General features: G+C 41.6%; 1 protein-coding gene across 2 annotated transcripts in view; it reads right to left on the bottom strand.

Moving 5' to 3' along the window:
* Positions 1-5,114: 5,114 nt before the first annotated feature.
* The window catches only part of LOC131360075 (protein kinase C-binding protein NELL1-like), a 226,175-nt gene continuing 207,987 nt past the window's right edge, over positions 5,115-23,302 (bottom strand). Inside the window, exons 16-20 of one of the 2 annotated variants that reach the window (XM_058400149.1) lie at positions 18,194-18,334; positions 11,040-11,233; positions 10,733-10,909; positions 5,871-6,095; positions 5,115-5,370 (exon numbers count right to left, since the gene is read on the bottom strand). In XM_058400149.1, the coding sequence (XP_058256132.1) occupies positions 5,320-5,370; positions 5,871-6,095; positions 10,733-10,909; positions 11,040-11,233; positions 18,194-18,334 (788 nt within the window). In that variant the 3' untranslated portion in view covers positions 5,115-5,319. The remainder of the gene's footprint in view (positions 5,371-5,870; positions 6,096-10,732; positions 10,910-11,039; positions 11,234-18,193; positions 18,335-23,302) is intronic. The other variant, XM_058400150.1, reaches the window with a different exon arrangement.

Genomic DNA, 23,302 nt, shown 5'->3' with positions numbered 1-23,302 from the left:
ATAAAGGAGTTTCCTTCTCCCCGCATTGCCCAATCTGACTGATCACTGTGTCTCTTGTAAGAAAGTTATGTCTATTTTATAGAGAAAGAGAGAGAGAGAGAGAGAGAAAGAGAGAGAGAGAGAGAAAGAGAGAGAGAGAGAGAGAGAGAGAGAGAGAGAGAGAGAGAGAGAGGATGCTTTTGGATGCACTTGTGTTCATTTTTTATTGTGCACTGCTTTTGGATAGCATTGCCTCTTTTAACATCTAACTAACCCATCATCTGACACACACACACACACCTTCATTCAACAAACCCTGCTTTATTCTATCTGGCCTTTTCAGAAGAGCTCAAAGTGTAAAAACACGACCTATCCTTATTCCCCCTCTCTTTTTTGGCTGGGTTTCATCTTCTTCCTGTAACACTCTGCACTTCCTTCTATCCAGCTGTTGCGATACAGCTGCTGTCTGAGGGGAAATAAATGGAGAGAATAAATTTAAGCAATCAGACGTATTTGATTGACAATGAAAATAAAACGCATCTGATCTGCATGTGCCGTAACCCGTATGAATACCCTCGTGTTTCCTATAACGTGCTGTCCTGATAAGCATCCTGCTCTAATCCCCACTAATCCCGCCGCTCCTCTTTTCGCCTGCTCTCTCCTCACGTACACTTATTGGTGCAACAGAAATAAGGTACTGGCCTACATGTTGGTTGAAGCAAAAATCTCTGCGGTTTGAGCGGGATCCTGGATTAAAGCGCCGAGTCATGATTGAACAACATGCTTTCAGTTGACTGTGAAGTGGATTAAAATCCTGCCAGATGATTGGACGGTGGGCTTTAGCTGAAAATACCTCTTAAATAGTGTTCCATTCCCCTCGACCTGGACAAGGGAAGCATATAGGCGCACATCATGACCAGTTTAGATTTGCCTCAACAGAATTGTTTATTATAAAAAGCAGAAATATTATGAATTTGGTTAAAGTGATCAGAAGGTTGTGAGTTTAAATCCCATGTCCACCAAGCTGCCCCCTGCTGGACCCCTGAGCAAGACCCTTAACCCTCAATTATTTAAAAGAGATAAACATCAGTCACTCTGGATAAGGACGTCTGCCAAATGCCAGAAATGTAAATAACTAACTAAGTTTGCTTGTTTTTCCCTAACTGGCTATTTGAGCTCACACATAACCTCAGAAATATTGCTAAGAGAAGAAACATGATTTGACAACATGATACAGAAAGTTCATGCTTTTAGTACCGCTAGACTAGATTTTTGTAATGTCTTACTGTCTAAATGTTCCAGTAGGAGCATAAATAAGCTCCAGTGAGTCCACAACACAGCAGCTAGAGTCCTAACTAGAACCAGAAAACACACTATATTGGCAAAAGTTTTGGGACACCCCTCCAAATAATTGAATTCAGGTGTTGTTTTTCAGGGGTTGGACTTGGGCCCCTTAGTTCCAATGAAAGGGACTCTTAATGCTACAGCATACCAAGACATTTTAGACAATTTCATTTCCTGACCTCAACCCGATAGAACACCTTTGGGATGAATTACAGCAGAGACTGCGAGCCAGGCCAAAACTGGGATCTGCCTTTACATGCACATGAATATAGTATGGAGTTGGCCCGCTCTTTGCAGCTATAACAGCTTTAACTCTTGTTTTCCAAAAGGTTTAGGAGTGTGTTTATGGGAATTTTTGACCATTCCACTATAAGCACATATGTGAGGTCAGGCACTGATGTTGGACGAGAAGGTCTGTCTCGCAGACTCCACTCTAATTCATCCCAAAGGTGTTCTATGGGATTTAGTGTCAGGACTCTGTGAAGTTCCTCCACACCAAACTCACTCATCCATGTCTTTATGGACCTTGCTTTGTGCACTGGTGTGCAGTCATGTTGGAACAGGAAGGGGTCAGCCCCAAACTGTTCCCACAAAGGTGGGAGCATGAAATTGTCCAAAATGTCTTGGTATGATGAAGCATTAAGAGTTCCTTTCATTGGAACTAAGGGGCCAAGTCCAACCCCTGAAAAACAACACCTGAATTCAATGATTCGGTGTTTTGCCAATATAGTGTATGAACACATCACTCCTATTTTATCCACACTGCATTGGCTCCCAGTCAAATTTCACATTACTGACCTATAAAGCACTGAATGGTCTCTTGACATTTACATTATTTACTGTCCAGTGTCACCCAAATGTGGATGAGGTTCCCTTCTGAGCCTGGTTCCTCTCAAGGTTTCTTCCTTAGATCATCTCAGGGAGTTTTTCCTCGCCACCGTCACCTCAGGCTTGCACATTTGGGATATATTTTTAGAGATAAATAGTAAATTATATTTCAAATTTATCATTTTTTATTCTTTATATATATATATATATATATATTTCTGTAAAGCTGCTTTGAGACAATGTCCACTGTTAAAAGTGCTATACAAATACATTGAATTGAATTGAAAATAATGGAAGCTTTGAGCTACCAGTTTGAAGTATAAGACTGAAGTATAATAAAGCTGAGGTGATAGTTCATGATTTTTTGTATGAAATGTTTTCTAGAAAAGTTCTAGTCAGCAGTGTGCATCAGCCGGGAAGCAGAACTTCATCATCATCATCATCATCATCATCATCATCATCATCATCATCATCAGAACTGGGGGTTTGCAGCGGACCAGTAAAAGAGTGACTAGTTTCCATCTGGGTGAATCTTCACTGCCGTCTTACTCCATCATCATCATCATCATCATCATCATCATCATCATCACGCTCAGATTTGAGCAGCCAAACTTACCCAGAAGGCAAAGCTATTAAACCAGAAAAAAAAAGTATTTCTCACACACGTAATGGAGCTGCATCACTTTCCTCAGCTACAGGCTCACACGTCGATGCTTCATGTGGCCACTGATGTGACACAGCGTGTTCGAAGAAAAAATAGCTCTCGTCTTCACCACAGCAAACACACACAGACGTCTACAAATTAGCACCACGTTAAGGCGCTAATCGGTAGCCTGATCCCCATTAGCAGTAACCTCTTCCTCTGATCTGTGGGTTAAAGCAGTAAAATGAAACAAGCCACACGTCGTTTCTTTTCTTTACACAGTCCCAAGCTTTATACTGTATTTACAAAAGCAGACACGCATATAAACAAACCGAACCAGAAATAATTCAAGAGCATCTCTTCTGAAGCCTGAGGGATGCTACATAGAGGCGTACACGTCGTACAGGACAAATATATTACAGAACAGACAACCGGAAAGAAATACACACACACACACACATACACACACACACACACAGGCAGGGGCATGTGTGAAGATCGGGGGCGAAAAAAAAAAAGAGGTATTGAAAATTAGTGAAAATTGTAAAAACATAAATGATGCTTGTATTAGCTTCCTCTTAATGAGGTAGCTATCGTTATAATGAAGGTTCCCTGCTAGCTAGTAACTAGTCGGCTAGTTTTGCACTAAATAGTATTGTACTTTACTGTACTGTATTTTGTTTACTGTATTGTGTTCATAGACGTGAAAGTAGCAAGAAAAGCTGATGTCAGAACATCTGGACTGCCGTAGCCTACCGCTAGCTAACAAATGAGCTAAATAGCTTAACGGGTAGAAAAGGGTCACAGTGTTCCTCAGACCTGATCATGAAGAACATTACGTCTTGTTTCTCTGTGCGTTTAACCACCGCACTGCACCTGGTGTAACGGCAGCTTAGTGATGCTTACTGATGCTAACAAACTAGCCAGCTAGTTATTCTTCAGCTTTGGTGTAACACTAATCAGCTAGCTTTAATACTTTTGTTTTATGTCAGTAGCTAGCTAGCTACATTTTTCAGTTCTTTCCTGGCTTATGCTAAGGCCAGTAAGCTAAATGTAGCTTATTAGCTAACGTTATACCAAAGGCAAAAAATCTTATACCAAGAGGACACTGCTAATCATCACCTACAGAGCTAACTCGCTAACTAGCTGGGCAATGGCATAAGGATTCCAGAGACAAACGAGAACAAAACAATGAAGCAAAAAAAACTTAAGATCACACCCTACTCTCTCTCTCTCTCTCTCTCTCTCTCACACACACACACACACACACTTATTCTCTCTCTCTCTCTCTCTCTCTCTCTCTCTCACACACACACACACACACACACACACTTATTCTCTCTCTCTCTCTCTCTCTCTCTCTCACACACACACACACACACTTATTCTCTCTCTCTCTCTCTCTCTCTCTCTCCCCCCTAACAAGCAGACAGTCCTGTGCAGTTCTGAGGGAGAGACACCTTTAATGCTGCCTCATGCCGTCACCTGTCTTTTCTTTAAAAAAAATAAGAAAAGATGGTGTCATGATTATTATGTTTCAGTAGGAGCTTGTTAAAGAAAAAAAAGTACATTACATTATACTGTTCTTTTTTTAATTTTAGGAAAAACATCTCAGCACTCTTCAGAAATCCTCCAGCAGGTCACACACATGTACAACGTTTTCTTCTTCTTCTTTAAATATAATCTGTTTTTTTTCTTTAAATTTCAGACGATCTACAAGCTACTTTACAAATCTCATTAATGCCTCACAGCCTGGTGCTTGTTTAGGTCCACACACACACACACACACACACACAGTTAGACAGGACGTGTGTCTCCTGGGTTAACAAGTTTTTTTTTTAAGTCACTGAGTCTCGTGTGCTTCAATATCCCAAAGAGATATGTGGGCGGAGCTTTGGGAATGAGGAAGAGGCGGGGATGCTGAAGGATGAAGAAGACATCCGAGAGGAAAGGAAATCGGTCCGAAGATTGGAGACGTCGTGTTTTTCAAGTGAAAAAGTCCCTTGGTTGCAGTTTGTACCATGTGACACAACAAGCAGGTGAGTGAACAAATCATATATATATATATCTTTACATATTTATGTATATAAACTCCTCAGTTGCATTTGATTGCACATTAGATCTTTGTGACACACACACACACACACACACACACAGGGAGGGATCATCTCAGGAAACAACAGAGTGCTGAATTACAGCAACACTAACGGGAGAAAAACTATTCTAAACTTTTTTTAAGAGTCAGTGTGTATATATATATATATTTATAGATTTTTCAGTTTAGACATGTTTTGTGTCTTATACTCAGGAGCAACTTCTGTTTCCGCCAGGGTGGGGTGGGGTGGGGGGATACAGTGACGTGTACAGTATTGCAGGTTGCAGTGTTTGTCAGGTCGGGTGAAATGCCGCTGAGATGAACCCGGGATGTCATCGTCCACCGGATGGTCAGTGTCAGAGGAGCGTTAAAACAGCATCGCAAGAAACTCCATCTGGTCCACGAGGAGCTTGATGAAAAGGCGAGGCGGTTAATCGTCCTGGACGCAGTCCAAATCGACGGAGCAGCAGATTTTCCCGTTCTGCAGGAGAGCAGAGAGTGATGTGATTATTCACCACCACCACATCAAAAATGCTAATCGTCCATCAGCTTTATTCAGCATGCTGTAAAACACGCCTCCTGTCTGAATCTGTGTCTTTACAGCTGGCCTGCATCTACCTTCCACATGTGACTAATCACTTTAATTCAGTATCAGTGCTGAAGCCAGTAATCCCCTCAGTGATGCTACGGCGTTATCTAGAAGCACAGCACCAGCCAGTGTAGAATCATGTCACATATACATCATATTCACTGCAGTTAAAGATCGTCTTTCTTTGCAGAGTTTTGGGATTAATTGTCTCATCAGGCATAACATTATGACCACCTGCCTAATATTGTGTTGGTACTTTTGATAGATACTGACCACTGCAGACCTGGGACACCCCACAAGAGCTGCAGTTTTGGTAGATGGTCTGATCCAGTCGTCTAGCCATCACAATTTGGTCTAGTGTGTTAGAGTATGTAAGCAGGAAGTGTGTGTACCTTGCATGTGCAGGTGGTGCATGGTGCACTGGGATCGCTCCACATGGCGCCACTGAGATGTGTGATGCCGGCAGGGTCGCGACATGTCTGCCTAGGGTCAGAGGTCATGGTGTCGTCGGTACAGGGGTCAGAAATGCATCGAGGACAACACTCCCCCTCCAACACGCTCGAGTGATTACACAACAGGACAGGACAAGAGAGGGATACACACTCCACCTCTCCCTCCTACACAAAAGAGAAAGAGAGATAGGGAGGGGGATAGAGAGAGAGAGAGAGAGCAAGGGAGAGAGAAAGAGATTAGATTTTCAATGCTTTTCTTTCTAAACATGTTGGATCCGAACAATGCAGCAGGATTAATTCAAGCAAAACAAAAGCTTTTCTTCAAACGTCCCTGAGTAGAAAATAAAACCGTTCTTATCGTCCAAACATTTTATATCCTGGAGAAACTCCATTTCCGTCCAACGTATACAAGCCATATAGAGGAACGACAGTAAAAAAAAACACTCACCACCTGGATGCTGCTGCTGCCTGCTTCATCGTCAGCAGGTTCGAAAAGAAAATAATCAAAGCAATAAAACAAGAGATGGCTGTGGGGGGAAAAGGGGAAGAGCAGACGGCGGGGTTCACTCGCTGTGGAACGAAACACTTCATAAACCACAGAATTAAAATGAGCCGTTATAATTCCACTGTGATGAATATCGTCAGCCTTCTTGTAATGAACAGCAGAATAAATGAAGACACGTGAGGGGGGAAAAATACTCTACTACATCATTCTTCAGAAAGAGGAAGAATGTGGCAATATGGGGGCAGTTCATCTACAGTGGCTCAGACTTAAGATCTTAAGATTAATCAACCGAAATTACAGGTTCAATTTCAGACATCTCTACCAATGGGTGCCAATATTTCTGCTGATGAGGCTCTGAAGTGTTCCAGCTAATTTCTAACTCTTGCAGCAAAAAAGCTCTATTTTATTGGTGAGAAAATGAAAACAAACCTGAATATTTCGGGTGGTGTTACAGGGCAGTCTATCGGCCCTCTTCCGCATACACAACCTCACAACCAAGCATGACTGCATCACTTGATTGACAGGAGGAGAGAGAGATGACCCTCCCACCCCAAGAACACGGACATCATCGCTCTCTAGGACTTCCCTGGGATTTAGGATTTTATACAAACTAAATATGATATGGTTATATTCAACTGCACGGAAAACATTTACAAAGTGATAAGACATTGCGAGATTAAAAAAATCATCCCAGTGCCTGTGTTCATTGTCTCTGCATCATGTCTGATCCCCAGGTTTCACTGCTGGGTTGTTCTTCTACTCATCAAAGGCAAAACGATTTTGCATTCAGACCCAGCTACTACGGATTGCATCATCCCTTGGTCTCCTCTCCACACGTCCCCTGTGGATTCCCAGCACGAGCTGGCTGGCTGACCGAAAGCTGACATAATTACACGTCTCGCCTTCTTTTACAATCCAGGCTAGCTTAAATTAGAGCCAGACCTTTAACTGCCGGTGTCTAAAACCAGTGCTCAGCCCGTGAGCCTTGGGTTCTGATGATGAGTGAGTGTTGTCATTTTTCCTCATTTGCCGAGGCTCCTTGAGTGACCTCATTATCAAGAGACCACAATGATCAAGATTGTTTTAAATCAGAGGTTAAGCCAGCAGGCTGGTGATCTGATTAAGAGAGGAGCATCATTGATGTCTTTTATTAGCTAATCGTGGACCACTGATGGCGATTGTCCTTTGAGAGTTGATGTAGGTGAAATGTCTTGAAAGTGAACATGCAACAATGTCCACAGCCTTTTGAAGATAACTTCTTGGACTGAATCTGCATTTCCGTCGCTGCAACAGTGTGCTATGTGTAAGGGTGAGGAAGCTGGACAGACAGATGTCTCTCTCTCTCTCTCTCTTTATCCAGGTGTGTGTAACATGAGGATAGAGCATGAGAGTGTAGCACAGCTGGCTGTGGATGGTCTGGATGCCGTGGCTGTGTTTTTGCAGCCTGAGCGGTGAAACACTTGTCGATGAAAAGATAAATCACCGGCGTAGTTGACCTACTTACTCATAATGGTTCTGCTCTCGAAACGGTAGCAGCAATTAGAGCAGTTTTTCCTTATCCTACTGTGCATTGTAGCGGTCAGAGAACAGAATTAATTGCAAATCTGGCAGCCCACCACAACACCCTGGTAAACCCTGCCAGCCTCGTCAGCTCAGCTTTCAGGACCAGATGAGGTGCACAGTTTTATGTATTTATTTTTTTCCTACCCTGCGTTTTCTCTGTTTTTATGAATTCATTTACTTTCCATTTCACATTCATCAGCATACTTCTAAAACAGCTGTTATTTAAACAACTCATTTGTATGGACATTAGTTTTAATAATAATAATAATAATAATAAATAATAATAAACTGATATTTGGGTCACAGGATGTTCTGTTTCCAATCTTTAGTCATTACAGTCGTTATTGATGCAGTGACCGAAGCTCTGAAGTATAATTCATATCGAAACCTCAGCGGTGGGAAGCAGCCAGGCGAATATTATTTAAATTACCTTCGATTGTAATAATGCAATAATAGCTCTAGTGAAAAACACCAGGGAAGAAAGTGAAATATTTCTAAGCGCTATCAGTAAGAGAACAGGTCTCCTTTTTCCTTTCTGCTTGTTGTGGGCGTGACCCTTAAGTCACCTGACGAGAAGGTTAGTGCAGGAAATTTGTCCAGTCCTTAGAGAATGTTAGAGGATCATGAACAGGCTTTCTATTCTTTCTGTTTTAACTTCCTGTTTAGGTAACACTTCTAATATGCATAAAATGTTAAAAATAATTCTAGTGTGAATTATAGAAACTTGGGTGAAAACACAGCCCTTTTTTTTGTATATCAAGGCAAGTTTTTTCTGCCTTGCTGGACAATAGACGCGACCTAATTGTTTGGGACCTGAACATCTCTGACACACTTGTGTACACAGGCCTGACCTCATTACAGCATAATGCCATTCAGGACATGGAAAGTGGCAGGCTATGAAAACGCTACTGCCTATTCATCACCTTCCTTTGGCAGCGGGTCGAGGCGAACTGCGGAGACCGCTAGCAAGGGAAAAGGTAGCTGGACGTTGAAAAAGACTGAAGATTAGAATGAAAAGCACAGGCACTGGCACAGCAGCGGTACTGAATGTCCTATAGACTGGTGTTAAGTCTGTCTTGGCAAAATTGAGGTTCCCCAATCAGTATGGCTGGACGAGTGCCTAATCCATTTGGTGGTATATTCACCCATGCAAGTAGCTCAGCTATTCCACAAGGTGCTATACAATATGCTGGTGAGCTGGTGAGCCAGTGCCACACTCGCTCCTGGCCTTTATATAATGCCTGCAGCTCTAATGGGCAGGGAGATCTTACAGAAAGCACTTCAAGCTATGGGAGTCAAGACTGAAGCACCGGTGCTGTTAAAGCAGATTAGGAGAAAGTTTGGCTGGCTCAAATGCCAAATCAGCTGCTATTGGTACCTGGACATGGCCCAGGAAGCATTAAATTATCATATTTGTGATGGGAGCAAAGCATGAAGAAACAGACTGTCTGGAGTTGGGTTTCAAACACTGATGGAAGGTGCCAAGGAGGACAGCGATGCCAAGGACAAATTCTATTCAAATTCCTGCTAGGACAATGTGTGATCAAGTCACTGATACATGATTTACTAAAACTGCCAAGGATCTTGGTCTTCTGGCGAGATGGTTCTACCGCCTGTAAGATGACCAGCCAGCTTGATAAGAACAGACCAGTGGCTACTGTGTACTGTGGACATCGGCATACACAGACGTCTGCCACAGACAGGTACAACATTCATGACTGTGAAAGTGCAGTCACTGCTAGAAGGAATAAATAGACACTACATGGACCAGACAGACTCTCAGAAAAAAATAATTTCTGATTCTGAAAAATTGAAAGAATCGTCACAACCATTTGATCTGACAGATTCTAACACACACACGACATGGGCAAAAGTTTATGGACCTCTGACCATATATGATGTAGAGCATTTCATTCCAGATTTTCCTGTTAGAATGAGCTCCACTCTTTCTTCTGGAACGCTTTCCACTAGATGTTGGATTGTGGTTGTGGGGATTAGTGTTCGTTCACCTAAAAGGAGCATTAGTGAGATCAGACACTGATGTAGGGATGATAAGGAAGCTCCAGTTCCAGTTGAGTTTCTCCTTCAACCTTCACCTTCACACTTTCACGGAGCTGCTTTGTGGACAGGGACATTGTCATGCTGGAACAGGGTTTAGGAATCTTAGCACTCAGTTCATTCTGTACAACTGTATGCTTCAGTCTTTGTGGCTGCAGTTTGAAGAAGAACCGCATGGGTGTGATGGTGTAGTGCTGCACATACTTTTGGTGTTTCAGATGTCAAAACTGTACACAGATATGATAGGATGCATATTTTTTTTATTCTTGTTGTTGTTGTTGTTGGCAGACTGAAGGTCAGTCAGGGGTCATTGCCTTTGGGTTAGCTTTGGCACCTCTAATGTTAGCCCTCAAAGTCAGGTATGAGGAAAAAACCTCAGAGAAGAGTCAAGTCAATATGTCAGTTTCCTCAAAAAAAAGCAAAAAAAAACAAGAGGTGTGGCTAATATGGCTTACAAGATCCTAAAGTGTACTGGTGTTGAAAACACACACCATGACGGTATATTACACTGTACAGTATCATATAACATGCTGACGATATATGATAGCACTTACATAACATAGAATTCATATTCTACAAATTTCTATTAACCCACGATTTGACTGTATTATTATGTTTTTATACCATAGAATTGAGATAGAGAGGTGTGTGTGTGTGTGTGTGTGTGTGTAGGTACCAGGCATCGACATTGCTGGCAGTTATAGATCCAGGATTCTCCACTGTGGTAAAGTGTGTATCCGTTCTGATGAACACACTGACTGCTCAGGCGCGTGTCACACTCCGGACAGCAGGACAGATCCAGGTCAGGAGCGGTGCAGTCACACACTCTCCGTCTGCAGAACACTCTCCCGTCCTGATGAACAGCATCACAATATTCAGCACACACAACACTCTCTTTCTTATTAGTGGATTAAAATCGTCTTCACTGAAATCATTCCAGACGCCGTGCTTATGCGTATGTGTGTGTGTGTGTGTGTGATTACCTTACAGGTGCACACAGTGCAGTGATCTTGGCCGAGGCTCCACTCATGTCCGTTGTGTTTTAGCTCTTCACCTTGTACGCAGTCCCCGGTGCATTCTGGGCCGTTCACACACACACAGTCGAAGGTTCCTGGCAGGTTCACACACACCGAGTCGTTCCAGCAGGTGTGTGTGTGCAAGGCACACTCGTCAATATCTATAACGCAAAACCACATCCACACTCTTTAGCGAATCCAGTATAGATCTATAAACCTGAAGCAATCAATGCACCGGTTTACATTCAGCTAATCCATTTTCTTTACAAGTGCACACTTTAAGAGAGATTTATCAGAACATTGTATTCATGATGCTGGAAGTTCATTTACAGCTAAACGCATGCACTTCAACGCAGAGCTGAATGAGCTGTCATGTGATAATGACTTAACACCTGATGCTTAACACCTGATGCTCAGTATAGGTGGTGCAAACGCTGAGACATCATCGAGACGTCAAAGTTACACCTTCGGAGATCACGATGAATAGAGTCAATCCTTCGTGATGGTTTTAATTAAAAAAAAAAGAAAAAAAAAAAGTGAAAAACATTCTGCCCGGAAAATGTTTGAAGGAATATTTCAGCCCATATTAAACAAGCACAATTATTATTAATACAATAAACATATTAATACAGTTAAATGACCATGAGCTGTCACACAGTGCTACTAAATTGCTCGTGACCTTAAAATAAAACCCGTCACTTTAATCTGTCAATCACAGGGCTTAGTGTTTGGTTGAGTGTTTATGACACGCCCACTTCTTGTGAAAAATCCAGCTAATGAAGTCAGTTTTTTTTCTAATCTCTGTTTTTAGAATATTATGACACCCAGATATGGAGCCTGAGAATTATTATCAGTGTCTGAAATTTTATTCAACCTTAATTTACTATATGAATGTAATTTATTCTGGCCCAGGGCTTTTACGAGAACATGTTTATTCCTGTCAGATTTTTACTCCATACCTAAATGTAGTTCCTCATACAGGTGTGTATTGTATATACACCGATCAGGAATAACATTCTAATGATCTCCTCATTGTTCATTGTGATGGCTAGACCACTGGATCAGAGCATCTCCAAAACTGCAGCTCTTGTGGGGTGTTCCTGGTCTGCAGTGGTCAGTATCTATCAAAAGTGGTCCAAGGAAGGAACAGTGGTGAACCGGTGACAGGGTCATGGGTGGTCAAGGCTCATTGATGCACGTGGGGAGCGAAGGCTGGCCCGTGTGATCCGATCCAAAAGACGAGCTACTGTTGCTCAAATTTCTGAAGAAGTTAATGCTGGTTCTGATAGAAAGGTGTCAGAATACACAGTGCAGGACGGGTCAGGGCTGTTTTGGCAGCACCAACACAATATTAGGCAGGTGGTCATAATGTTATGCCTGATGGGTGTACACTTCAGTACTGAAAATTACGTGACTAATATAATGACTTCAGATAAAAGATGAAAACTTTCAAAACATGTGATGTTTATACGGATTATCGATGGTAGATTAGTGACAGTATTATCTGACCTTTAATTTGAATATGAGCATCCATCGTTTGTTCTCAATGGACCAATCCGAGCGCAGGCTCTGTTAAAGCAAAGCTCTCCGCCTCCACCTCTGACAGATTAGACTCCAGGGTTTAACCTTCATATAGACGTATCATTTTTTTTTCAGACTTTGTCACCTTGATCACATACTGAAATGCGCATCGTGCCTCGAAGAGAAAACACACACTCCTAGTATTTATCACTCCAAACACAGCGGTAGAGCATCTGTCACCCAGCGCAGCCTAAAGAGTAATAAATAAATAATGCGTCATGTTTGACGAGCCGCAAAGTGCATAACACTTCTTTTTCACGCAGTACAGAAATATAGAGAGGAGACAGTTCAGCTGCGAATGAGGAAAGCTGTTTAGAGAGCCGGGAGAAGGAGAAAGAGAGAGAGAGAGAGAGAGAGAGGCTTTTAGGCATTTGAAGAGAAAGAAACACACACACACAAAATAAAGAGGACAGGAAACAAAGACATTAAAAGTGTTGTCCTCGCTTTTGGTCAGTTCGGCTTGATCTGCAGGAACACGAACATCTGTACTCTCATTTAACCAGAAAGCAGCACCTTCTGGGTGAGACACAGAATCGATTCTTTATCTAACAACCTTCACTAGAGTAGAAAGTAAAAAACAGGAAGAGTCCATAATACCACAGTGGACATTTAACCAAGGGGAAAACAAACAAGGATGCATTAATACAAGATCTTAAAGGAGAAGTTCACTTCCAGAACAAAAATCTACAAATAATTTCCTCACCCCCTCGTCATCCAAGATGTTCATGTCTTTCTTTCTTCAGTCGTAAAAAGAAACTGTCTTTTAGGAAAACATTTCAGGATGTTTCTCCATATAGTGGACTTCAATGGTTCAATACAGTTTAAATGCAGCTTCGAAGAGCTCTAAACCTCGATCCCAGCCCAGGAAGAAGGATCTTATCTAAACCAACTCATTTTCTTAGAAAAATAAAAAACTGAATTATTTTTAACCACAAAAGCTCATCTAGCACTAGCTCTGGGATGCTACATGCTATGTAATCATGTCGGAAGGTCACATATGATGTAGGCGGAGCTACAGACCCAGTGTTTACAAAGCGAACGTTCAAAGACCAAGAAAGTGCAAATAAGTCACACACTCTTCACTAACAAAAAGGTACATATAACTTTGTGTCATTCCACACACAACAACTTCAGAGTGCTCCTCCTTCTCCACACTAGTAAACACTGGGTCTGTAGCTCCGCCTACGTCACGCGTGACCTTTATTTGTAATTTTTGGAATTTGGAAATTATTTGTAGAGTTTTGTTCTGGAACTGAACTTCTCCTTTAAGTAAAGAATGAAGAACTTTATAAAAGTCAACACACACACACACACACTTGATAATTTATAGAACATCTGTGTCATGAATAAATTCTGTGGCCGCTGCTGTTGATGTGTCTGTATGGCGTGTAAGCATGAGCATAAATAAATATTCATTAGGCCATGTACAAGTGTGTGTGTGTGTGTGTGTGGGGTTTGGTTGGTGGTGTAGCAAGGACAAAAGTCCCAGCTCTGCACTTATTAATCAGAGGCGAGTTTTTCTTCTGATGCCAGTTTAATTTCATTTATGTAAATGAACCTGTCACTTTCCTAACATCGCTTTCCTCCAAGTCGCTCTCAAAAGAAGCTTTATTCACGAACCAGTTAACATTAAGCTGAGAGACCAGCTAGGGGAATTGAAGTATTGTCCAGCGAAATGTGGGGGCTGTTACGAGTAGCCGAGTTACGCAAGAGGATGCTGTCTGAAAGGGAAGTCTGTGTACTAACCTGGATTGAGAGGGTTATGGGCTCAAGAACCCATCAGCACTGGGGCTTGAACCCACATCATACTGATCAGTCTGTTTCTTAATGTCCATATCAATCCAACAAATCCTCACATTCCTCACAGGGTTTAATTCTAGCATCATCTGGAGCAGTGCTTTGGGTGAACTGCTGTAGGATGAACTGAAGTAATGAAGCATAATAGAGTGATGAAAGGACCCTTCCTTTACTCTTTCACCAGCACCATCACATTTTCCTCCACCATGCGTGACAGATGGAGTCAAGCTCTCCTCCAGCATCTTTTCATTTCTTCTGCAGATCACAAACGGTCTTTCTCTGCCATCCAAAAACCTCGTCTGTTCACAACTCTCTTCCCAAACCGTCCTCCAGCCAACGTTTGGGTTCTGTTGCCGGTTTGAACTTTTCCTTTTACTGCATCGTGGAGTCACTGGTCTGTGGGTAATGTTTAATAAAGCTGCTGGCTGAGGACCTGTGAGACGTCTGTTTCTCAAGCCTCTGATGGTTGTGCACCAGGATTTCTTAGACCACCAGATATCAGACATTTTATTAGACACGTCTACTGTGTACCTAGACTTTTTATAAAACTGTAATGTCCAGTAGGTGAACACTTCTGATTGTTCTTATAGCATTTAGCAGCACTGTGAGCAGACGTGTGTGTGTGTGTGTGTGAGAGAGAGAGAGAGAATTGTGTGTGTGTGTGTGTGTGTGTCGTATGAATTCATTCCCAAGAACAGAACTTTTGTATTTTAAGATGAGGTCTGTGTCATTTTGAACACCTTGTTGTGTAGTTCCACAGTCAGCCATGTTCAGATCGAGTGTCCCTTGTTCATCCTCTGTCCTTCATCAGTGCCGGTTTGTGGTCACAGCAGTGCTCTGGCTGGATATTTTTGGTTTTTTTGGACTGTTCTTCCAAGCACAGCAGTGAAAAACACTGACTTCAATACAACACACTCACACACACACACACACACACACTACCATGCTGGTGTCACTGCTGTGCTGGAAATGATTCACCACCCACATAATATCTGCTTAGTGGAGGTCCGGTGGTCGTCCTTGTCCATTGATGTACAGGAAAAACGCAGCTGACCAACTGTATAGCAAATCATCTGTGGGCAGTAATTTTATATCTTTGATGCTGTATCTCTCTCTCTCTCTCTCTCTCTCTGTCTCTCTCTCTCTCTGTCTCTCCACCTTCACTGTCCCTCAGGCCATGACACACTTTTTTATTCTTTTCCAGATGGATCCAGATTAGAAATTCGGGCTGTCATAAAACATCTGAATCGTTGATGAATAGTGGAAGACACTTTGGCTCACAGCTGACTTTTAGAGACAAAAAAGAAGAGGTGTAACCCAGTTTCTCACACACACCCACACACACACACACACACCCCACACAAACACACACACACACTCTCCCTCTCTCTCTCTCTCACACACACACCTACACCCCCCCCACACACACCCCACACACACTCTCCCTCTCTCTCTCTCTCTCTCTCTCTCACACACAAACACACACACACATACACCCACACACACACTCTCTCTCTCTCTCTCTCTCTCTCTCTTTAAAATTCTGTAGGCTTCACCGCTCATGCTAATTAATGAAGGTGAAAGCGGAACTAACGCTCATGTGAACATGTCAGAGCATGAGGAAAACAAATAGAAGAGAAATGGGAGAGAGCGAGGAAAAGTAGGATACAAACCATAAGAGAAAGAACAATACAGAGATGACGAGAGACAGGAAGAAAGGAAAATAACTTAATGATAACTTCAGGGATAAACTGACAGTAGGATAGAGAGATGAGTGAATGGGGGGAGAAATGAGAAGAGAATGTTGGACTGATGGAGTGATAGAGAGATGAGTGAATGTAGGAGTGATGGAGTGATAAAGAGATGAGTGAATGTAGGAGTGATGGAGTGATAAAGAGATGAGTGAATGTAGGAGTGATGGAGTGATAAAGAGATGAGTGAATGTAGGAGTGATGGAGTGATAAAGAGATGAGTGAATGTAGGAGTGATGGAGTGATAAAGAGATGAGTGAATGTAGGAGTGATGGAGTGATAAAGAGATGAGTGAATGTAGGAGTGATGGAGTGATAAAGAGATGAGTGAATGTAGGAGTGATGGAGTGATAAAGAGATGAGTGAATGTAGGAGTGATGGAGTGATAAAGAGATGAGTGAATGTAGGAGTGATGGAGTGATAAAGAGATGAGTGAATGTAGGAGTGATGGAGTGATAAAGAGATGAGTGAATGTAGGAGTGATGGAGTGATAAAGAGATGAGTGAATGTAGGAGTGATGGAGTGATAAAGAGATGAGTGAATGTAGGAGTGATGGAGTGATAAAGAGATGAGTGAATGTAGGAGTGATGGAGTGATAAAGAGATGAGTGAATGTAGGAGTGATGGAGTGATAAAGAGATGAGTGAATGTAGGAGTGATGGAGTGATAAAGAGATGAATGAATGTAGGAGTGATGGAGTGATAAAGAGATGAGTGAATGTAGGAGTGATGGAGTGATAAAGAGATGAGTGAATGTAGGAGTGATGGAGTGATAAAGAGATGAGTGAATGTAGGAGTGATGGAGTGATAAAGAGATGAGTGAATGTAGGAGTGATGGAGTGATAGAGAGATGAGTGAATGTAGGAGTGATGGATTGATAGACAGATGAGTAAATGTAGGAGTGATGGAGTGAGAGAGAGATGAATGAATGTAGGAGTGATGGAGTGATAAAGGGATGAGTGAATGTAGGAGTGATGGAGTGATAAAGAGATGAGTGAATGTAGGAGTGATGGAGTGATAAAGAGATGAGTGAATGTAGGAGTGATGGAGTGATAGACAGATGAGTAAATGTAAGAGTGATGGAGTGATAGAGAGATGAATGAATGTAGGAGTGATGGAGTGATAAAGAGATGAATGAATGTAGGAGTGATGGAGTGATAAAGAGATGAGTGAATGTAGGAGTGATGGAGTGAGAGAGAGATGAATGAATGTAGGAGTGATGGAGTGATAAAGAGATGAGTGAATGTAGGAGTGATGGAGTGATAAAGAGATGAGTGAATGTAGGAGTGATGGAGTGATAAAGAGATGAGTGAATGTAGGAGTGATGGAGTGATAAAGAGATGAGTGAATGTAGGAGTGATGGAGTGATAAAGAGATGAGTGAATGTAGGAGTGATGGAGTGATAAAGAGATGAGTGAATGTAGGAGTGATGGAGTGATAGAGAGATGAGTGAATGTAGGAGTGATAGAGTGATAGAGATGAGTGAAGGGGGGGAGAAACGAGAAGAGAAGGTAGGAGTGATGGAGTGATAGAGAGATGAGTGAATGTAGGAGTGATGGAGTGATAGAGATGAGTGAATATAGAGAGAGAAATGAGAAGAGAATGTAGGAGTGATGGAGTGATAGAGATCGAAGAAAAAGATGGAGTGATGAAAAACAACAGAGAAAAAAGATAGCTGGATGATGAGAGGAAAGAAGGAGGGATGAGGGGAGGATGGGAGTGAGAGAAAGAGACATGGACCGATAGAGAGATAAGAGCGAAGGAAAGAGAGAGAGGAGAAAAGGGAAAAGAGGATAGAAAGCTATGATAAGGCGTGATGAAGTGGGGGATGCGATGGACAGATAGAATGTACAGAGACGGATGGAGTGATACCAGGAAAGAGAAAGAGGGAAAAAAGCTGGCAGAGAGATGGAGTGAGAGAAGAGTGAAAGAGAAGAGAGAAGAACAGGGATGAGGGATTAAACGACAGGAAGCGATGATGTAAGCGTGACCCACCCACGCAGGAGCTGCCGTCGGGCAGGTGAGAGCCGTCGTCATGGAAACCGCTCCGACACTGGCAGTGGTACCATCCGGGAAGATTGGCACACAGGGAGTGTGTGTGGCACCGAGTGAGACCTTCCACACACTCATCTACATCTACACACACACACACACACACACACACACACACACACGCACGCACACACACACACACACAGGGAGAATGTAGAATGTTGTAGGGAAGCAGAAAGCTGTCACAGTTATAATAATAATAATAATAATAAAAGTTTTTTACTTGTGTAATGAATCTCAGTGTGGAACAAACAACATAATTATTAATACAGAAATCTAGTATTCTGCAACACTCATGTACTACATAAAGCAGAGCAAAAACACAAAAATACAGTACTAGTGTACACACACACAATCTTAAACACACACACACACGTGAATCAGAGGGAAACAGTAAAATCAGAGGGAAACAGTAAAAGTTGTGGTCAGTTGTGGTCAGTGCTCCGAGCCTCCGCTGTGATTTTCTCTGGGATTTGTTTCCCTTCTCCTTTTCCTTTTTTTGACGCCTTGGCAATTAAGACAGACTGGTGTGCTAATGAAGGTCCGTGAGAGCAGATAATTAGCTTCGAGCGCTGATTTCTGAGCGCTGCTGTTACTGTCAGCATTTACAGTCCATCTTCAGAACCGGTGCGATTTCACCAGGAAAGAAAATGCTAGCTGCATTTCTGCTTCCTGTCCCAGTCCCAAAGCATGCAGAGGCAAATGTACTGACAACACCGAGTGCTGAGTGCTGAGTGAAACCCCCAGGAAGATGCTAATAATACACTCATGTAAACTTCTTTAGCTCTCGTTACCTATAGCTCTAGTAACCTCCTAAAACGAAAACACTACCATAAAATCTATCTATCTGTTTATTTATTTTTTGTTTGATTATTTATTTATTTCTTGCTTTGTTTATTTGTATATTTATTTATTTGTATATTTATTTATTTATTTATTTATCTGTTTTTCTTTTTATTTATTTATTTATTTATTTATTTGCCTTCATGCAGCAGCTCTACACTGTGAACATTTGGTAACATTAAATTATATTTATTTATTTTTTAAAATATTGTTACATATTTTAGACCTGAATCTTAAAATATTTTGGACATTCTAAGATTTGTTTCTTCCTTTCTTTTGAAACTACTGAGTTTATTTATTTATTTTTTTGGTTGGTTATTTATTTATTTATGTATTTGCCTTTATGCAGCAGCTCGACAGTGTGAACATTTTATATGCTCAAAAATTATATGAACATTTTTTTTTTCTTATATTGTTACATATTTTAGACCTGAATCTTAAAATATGTTGGATTTTGAAATTAATTTTAAACTCATGGACAATCCTTATTCTTTTTAATATTTGATAACGACAATATCTAAAGTATGTACATAATATACATAAGAATATATACATAAGAAAATAAATCCCGCTCATCTGTGTGGTTTTTTTGTGTAATGCTAATTTAGGTATAATAATAAAGTGCATAGCTAACATCTGTAACATCTGTTCCAACAAACCACCCAAGAAAAATAAACACCTCCTTTGTTTTCATGTCACTCCAGTTTCTTATCGAATTTAATTAATTCCCATCTGATTCTCTGTAAATTCAGTAGATTTCTCTCATGTGCTACATATTTGAGTCAAACTAATTCTACTTCCTTTTCAGTAGCCATTTAGTAATCATTATGTGTCCCATCCCTCTGTGTGCACGACCTTTAATGGAGTTTTTGAGCTGCACTTTATGGCTAAGCAACATAAAGTATGTTTTTTTTTGACAGATGGTATGAAGTGAACGGTATGGCAGAGTTTATGGCTGTGTGTTTGTCAGGTATTTGTGAGATGGTATGGTCACATCACCAGAGGGTCAGACTCTGCAAAGATCATCCTGCAAGGTACTGTGCAAGGAGGCATAAAACCAGGGAGATAAAAGAAAAAATGAGAGGATTAAGTGAGAGTGAGAGCTGCTGAGGACAAAGAGAGATGCAGAGAGCTGGTAAATACATCATCTGTGTTGCCCCAATGACCCCCTGGGAGGATGGGATAAGATAAGATAAGATAAGATAAGATAAGATAAGATAAGATAAGATAAGATAAGATAAGATAAGATAAGATAAGATAAGATAAGATAAGATAAGATAAGATAAGATAAGATAAAATTAGGACAGGACAGGACAGGACAGGACAGGACAGGACAGGATAGGAAGGTATGGGATAGGATAGGATAGGATAGGATAGGATAGGATAGGACAGGATAAGTTAGGATAGGACAGGATAGGACAGGATAGGATAAGTTAGGATAGGAAGGTATGGGATAGGATAGGATAGGATAGGACAGGATAGGATAGGATAGGATAGGATAGGATAGGATAGGATAGGATAGGACAGGACAGGAAGGTATGGGATAGGATAGGATAGGATAGGATAGGACAGGAAGGTATGGGATAGGATAGGATAGGATAGGATAGGATAGGAAGGTATGGGATAGGATAGGATAGGATAGGATAGGATAGGATAGGAAGGTTTGGGATAGGATAGGATAGGAAGGTATGGGATAGGATAGGATAGGACAGGAAGGTATGATATAGGATAGGATAGGATAGGATAGGATAGGATAGGATAGGATAGGATAGGAAGGTATGGGATAGGATAGGATAGGATAGGATAGGATAGGAAGGTTTGGGATAGGATAGGATAGGATAGGAAGGTATGGGATAGGATAGGATAGGATAGGATAGGATAGGATAGGATAGGATAGGATAGGATAGGATAGGATAGGATAGGATAGGAAGGTATGGGATAGGATAGGATAGGAAAGTGTGGGATAGGATAGGATAGGAAAGGAAAGTGTGGGATAGGATAGGATAGGATAGGATAGGAAGGTTTGGGATAGGATAGGATAGGATAGGAAAGTGTGGGATAGGATAGGATAGGATAGGATAGGATAGGATAGGATAGGATAGGATAGGATAGGATAGGAAAGTGTGGGATAGGATAGGATAGGAAAGGAAAGTGTGGGATAGGATAGGATAGGATAGGATAGGAAGGTTTGGGATAGGATAGGATAGGATAGGAAAGTGTGGGATAGGATAGGATAGGATAGGATAGGATAGGATAGGATAGGATAGGATAGGATAGGATAGGATAGGATAGGATAGGATAGGAAAGTGTGGGATAGGATAGGATAGGATAGGATAGGATAGGATAGGATAGGATAGGATAGGATAGGAAGGTTTGGGATAGGATAGGATAGGATAGGATAGGAAGGTTTGGGATAGGATAGGATAGGATAGGATAGGATAGGAAAGTGTGGGATAGGATAGGATAGGATAGGAAAGTGTGGGATAGGATAGGATAGGATAGGATAGGATAGGATAGGAAAGTGTGGGATAGGATAGGATAGGATAGGAAAGTGTGGGATAGGATAGGATAGGATAGGATAGGATAGGATAGGATAGGATAGGAAGGTTTGGGATAGGATAGGATAGGAAAGTGTGGGATAGGATAGGATAGGATAGGATAGGATAGGAAAGTGTGGGATAGGATAGGATAGGATAGGAAAGGAAAGGAAAGTGTGGGATAGGATAGGATAGGAAAGTGTGGGATAGGATAGGATAGGATAGGAAAGTGTGGGATAGGATAGGATAGGATAGGATAGGAAAGTGTGGGATAGGATAGGATAGGATAGGATAGGAAAGTGTGGGATAGGATAGGATAGGATAGGATAGGAAAGTGTGGGATAGGATAGGATAGGATAGGATAGGATAGGATAGGAAAGGAAAGGAAAGTGTGGGATAGGATAGGATAGGAAAGTGTGGGATAGGATAGGATAGGATAGGAAAGTGTGGGATAGGATAGGATAGGATAGGAAAGTGTGGGATAGGATAGGATAGGATAGGATAGGAAAGGAAAGTGTGGGATAGGATAGGATAGGAAAGTGTGGGATGGGATAGGATAGGATAGGATAGGAAAGTGTGGGATAGGATAGGATAGGATAGGAAAGTGTGGGATAGGATAGGATAGGAAAGTGTGGGATAGGATAGGATAGGATAGGAAAGTGTGGGATAGGATAGGATAGGATAGGAAAGTGTGGGATAGGATAGGATAGGATAGGAAAGTGTGGGATAGGATAGGATAGGATAGGAAAGTGTGGGATAGGATAGGATAGGATAGGATAGGAAAGTGTGGGATAGGATAGGATAGGATAGGATAGGAAGGTTTGGGATAGGATAGGATAGGATAGGATAGGATAGTGTGGGATAGGATAGGATAGGATAGGATAGGATAGGAAAGTGTGGGATGGGATAGGATAGGATAGGATAGGAAAGTGTGGGATAGGATAGGATAGGATAGGAAAGTGTGGGATAGGATAGGATAGGAAAGTGTGGGATGGGATAGGATAGGATAGGATAGGATAGGATAGGATAGGATAGGATAGGAAAGTGTGGGATAGGATAGGATAGGATAGGATAGGATAGGAAAGTGTGGGATAGGATAGGATAGGATAGGATAGGATAGGAAGGTATGGGATAGGATAGGATAGGATAGGATAGGATAGGATAGGATAGGATAGGATAGGAAAGTGTGGGATAGGATAGGATAGGATAGGATAGGAAAGTGTGGGATAGGATAGGATAGGATAGGATAGGATAGGATAGGATAGGATAGGATAGGATAGGATAGGATAGGAAAGTGTGGGATAGGATAGGAAAGTGTGGGATAGGATAGGATAGGATAGGAAAGTGTGGGATAGGATAGGATAGGATAGGAAAGTGTGGGATAGGATAGGATAGGATAGGAAAGTGTGGGATAGGATAGGATAGGATAGGATAGGATAGGATAGGATAGGAAAGTGTGGGATAGGATAGGATAGGATAGGATAGGAAAGTGTGGGATAGGATAGGATAGGATAGGATAGGATAGGATAGGATAGGATAGGATAGGATAGGATAGGATAGGATAGGATAGGATAGGATAGGATAGGATAGGATAGGATAGGATAGGATAGGATAGGATAGGATAGGATAGGATAGGATAGGATAGGAAAGTGTGGGATAGGATAGGATAGGA

Source organism: Hemibagrus wyckioides, linkage group LG10 (genome assembly GCF_019097595.1).
Source record: "Hemibagrus wyckioides isolate EC202008001 linkage group LG10, SWU_Hwy_1.0, whole genome shotgun sequence".
Lineage (NCBI taxonomy): Eukaryota > Metazoa > Chordata > Actinopteri > Siluriformes > Bagridae > Hemibagrus > Hemibagrus wyckioides.
Note: the sequence above shows the minus strand (reverse complement) of the source record. Positions and strands in the feature narration are given on the sequence as shown.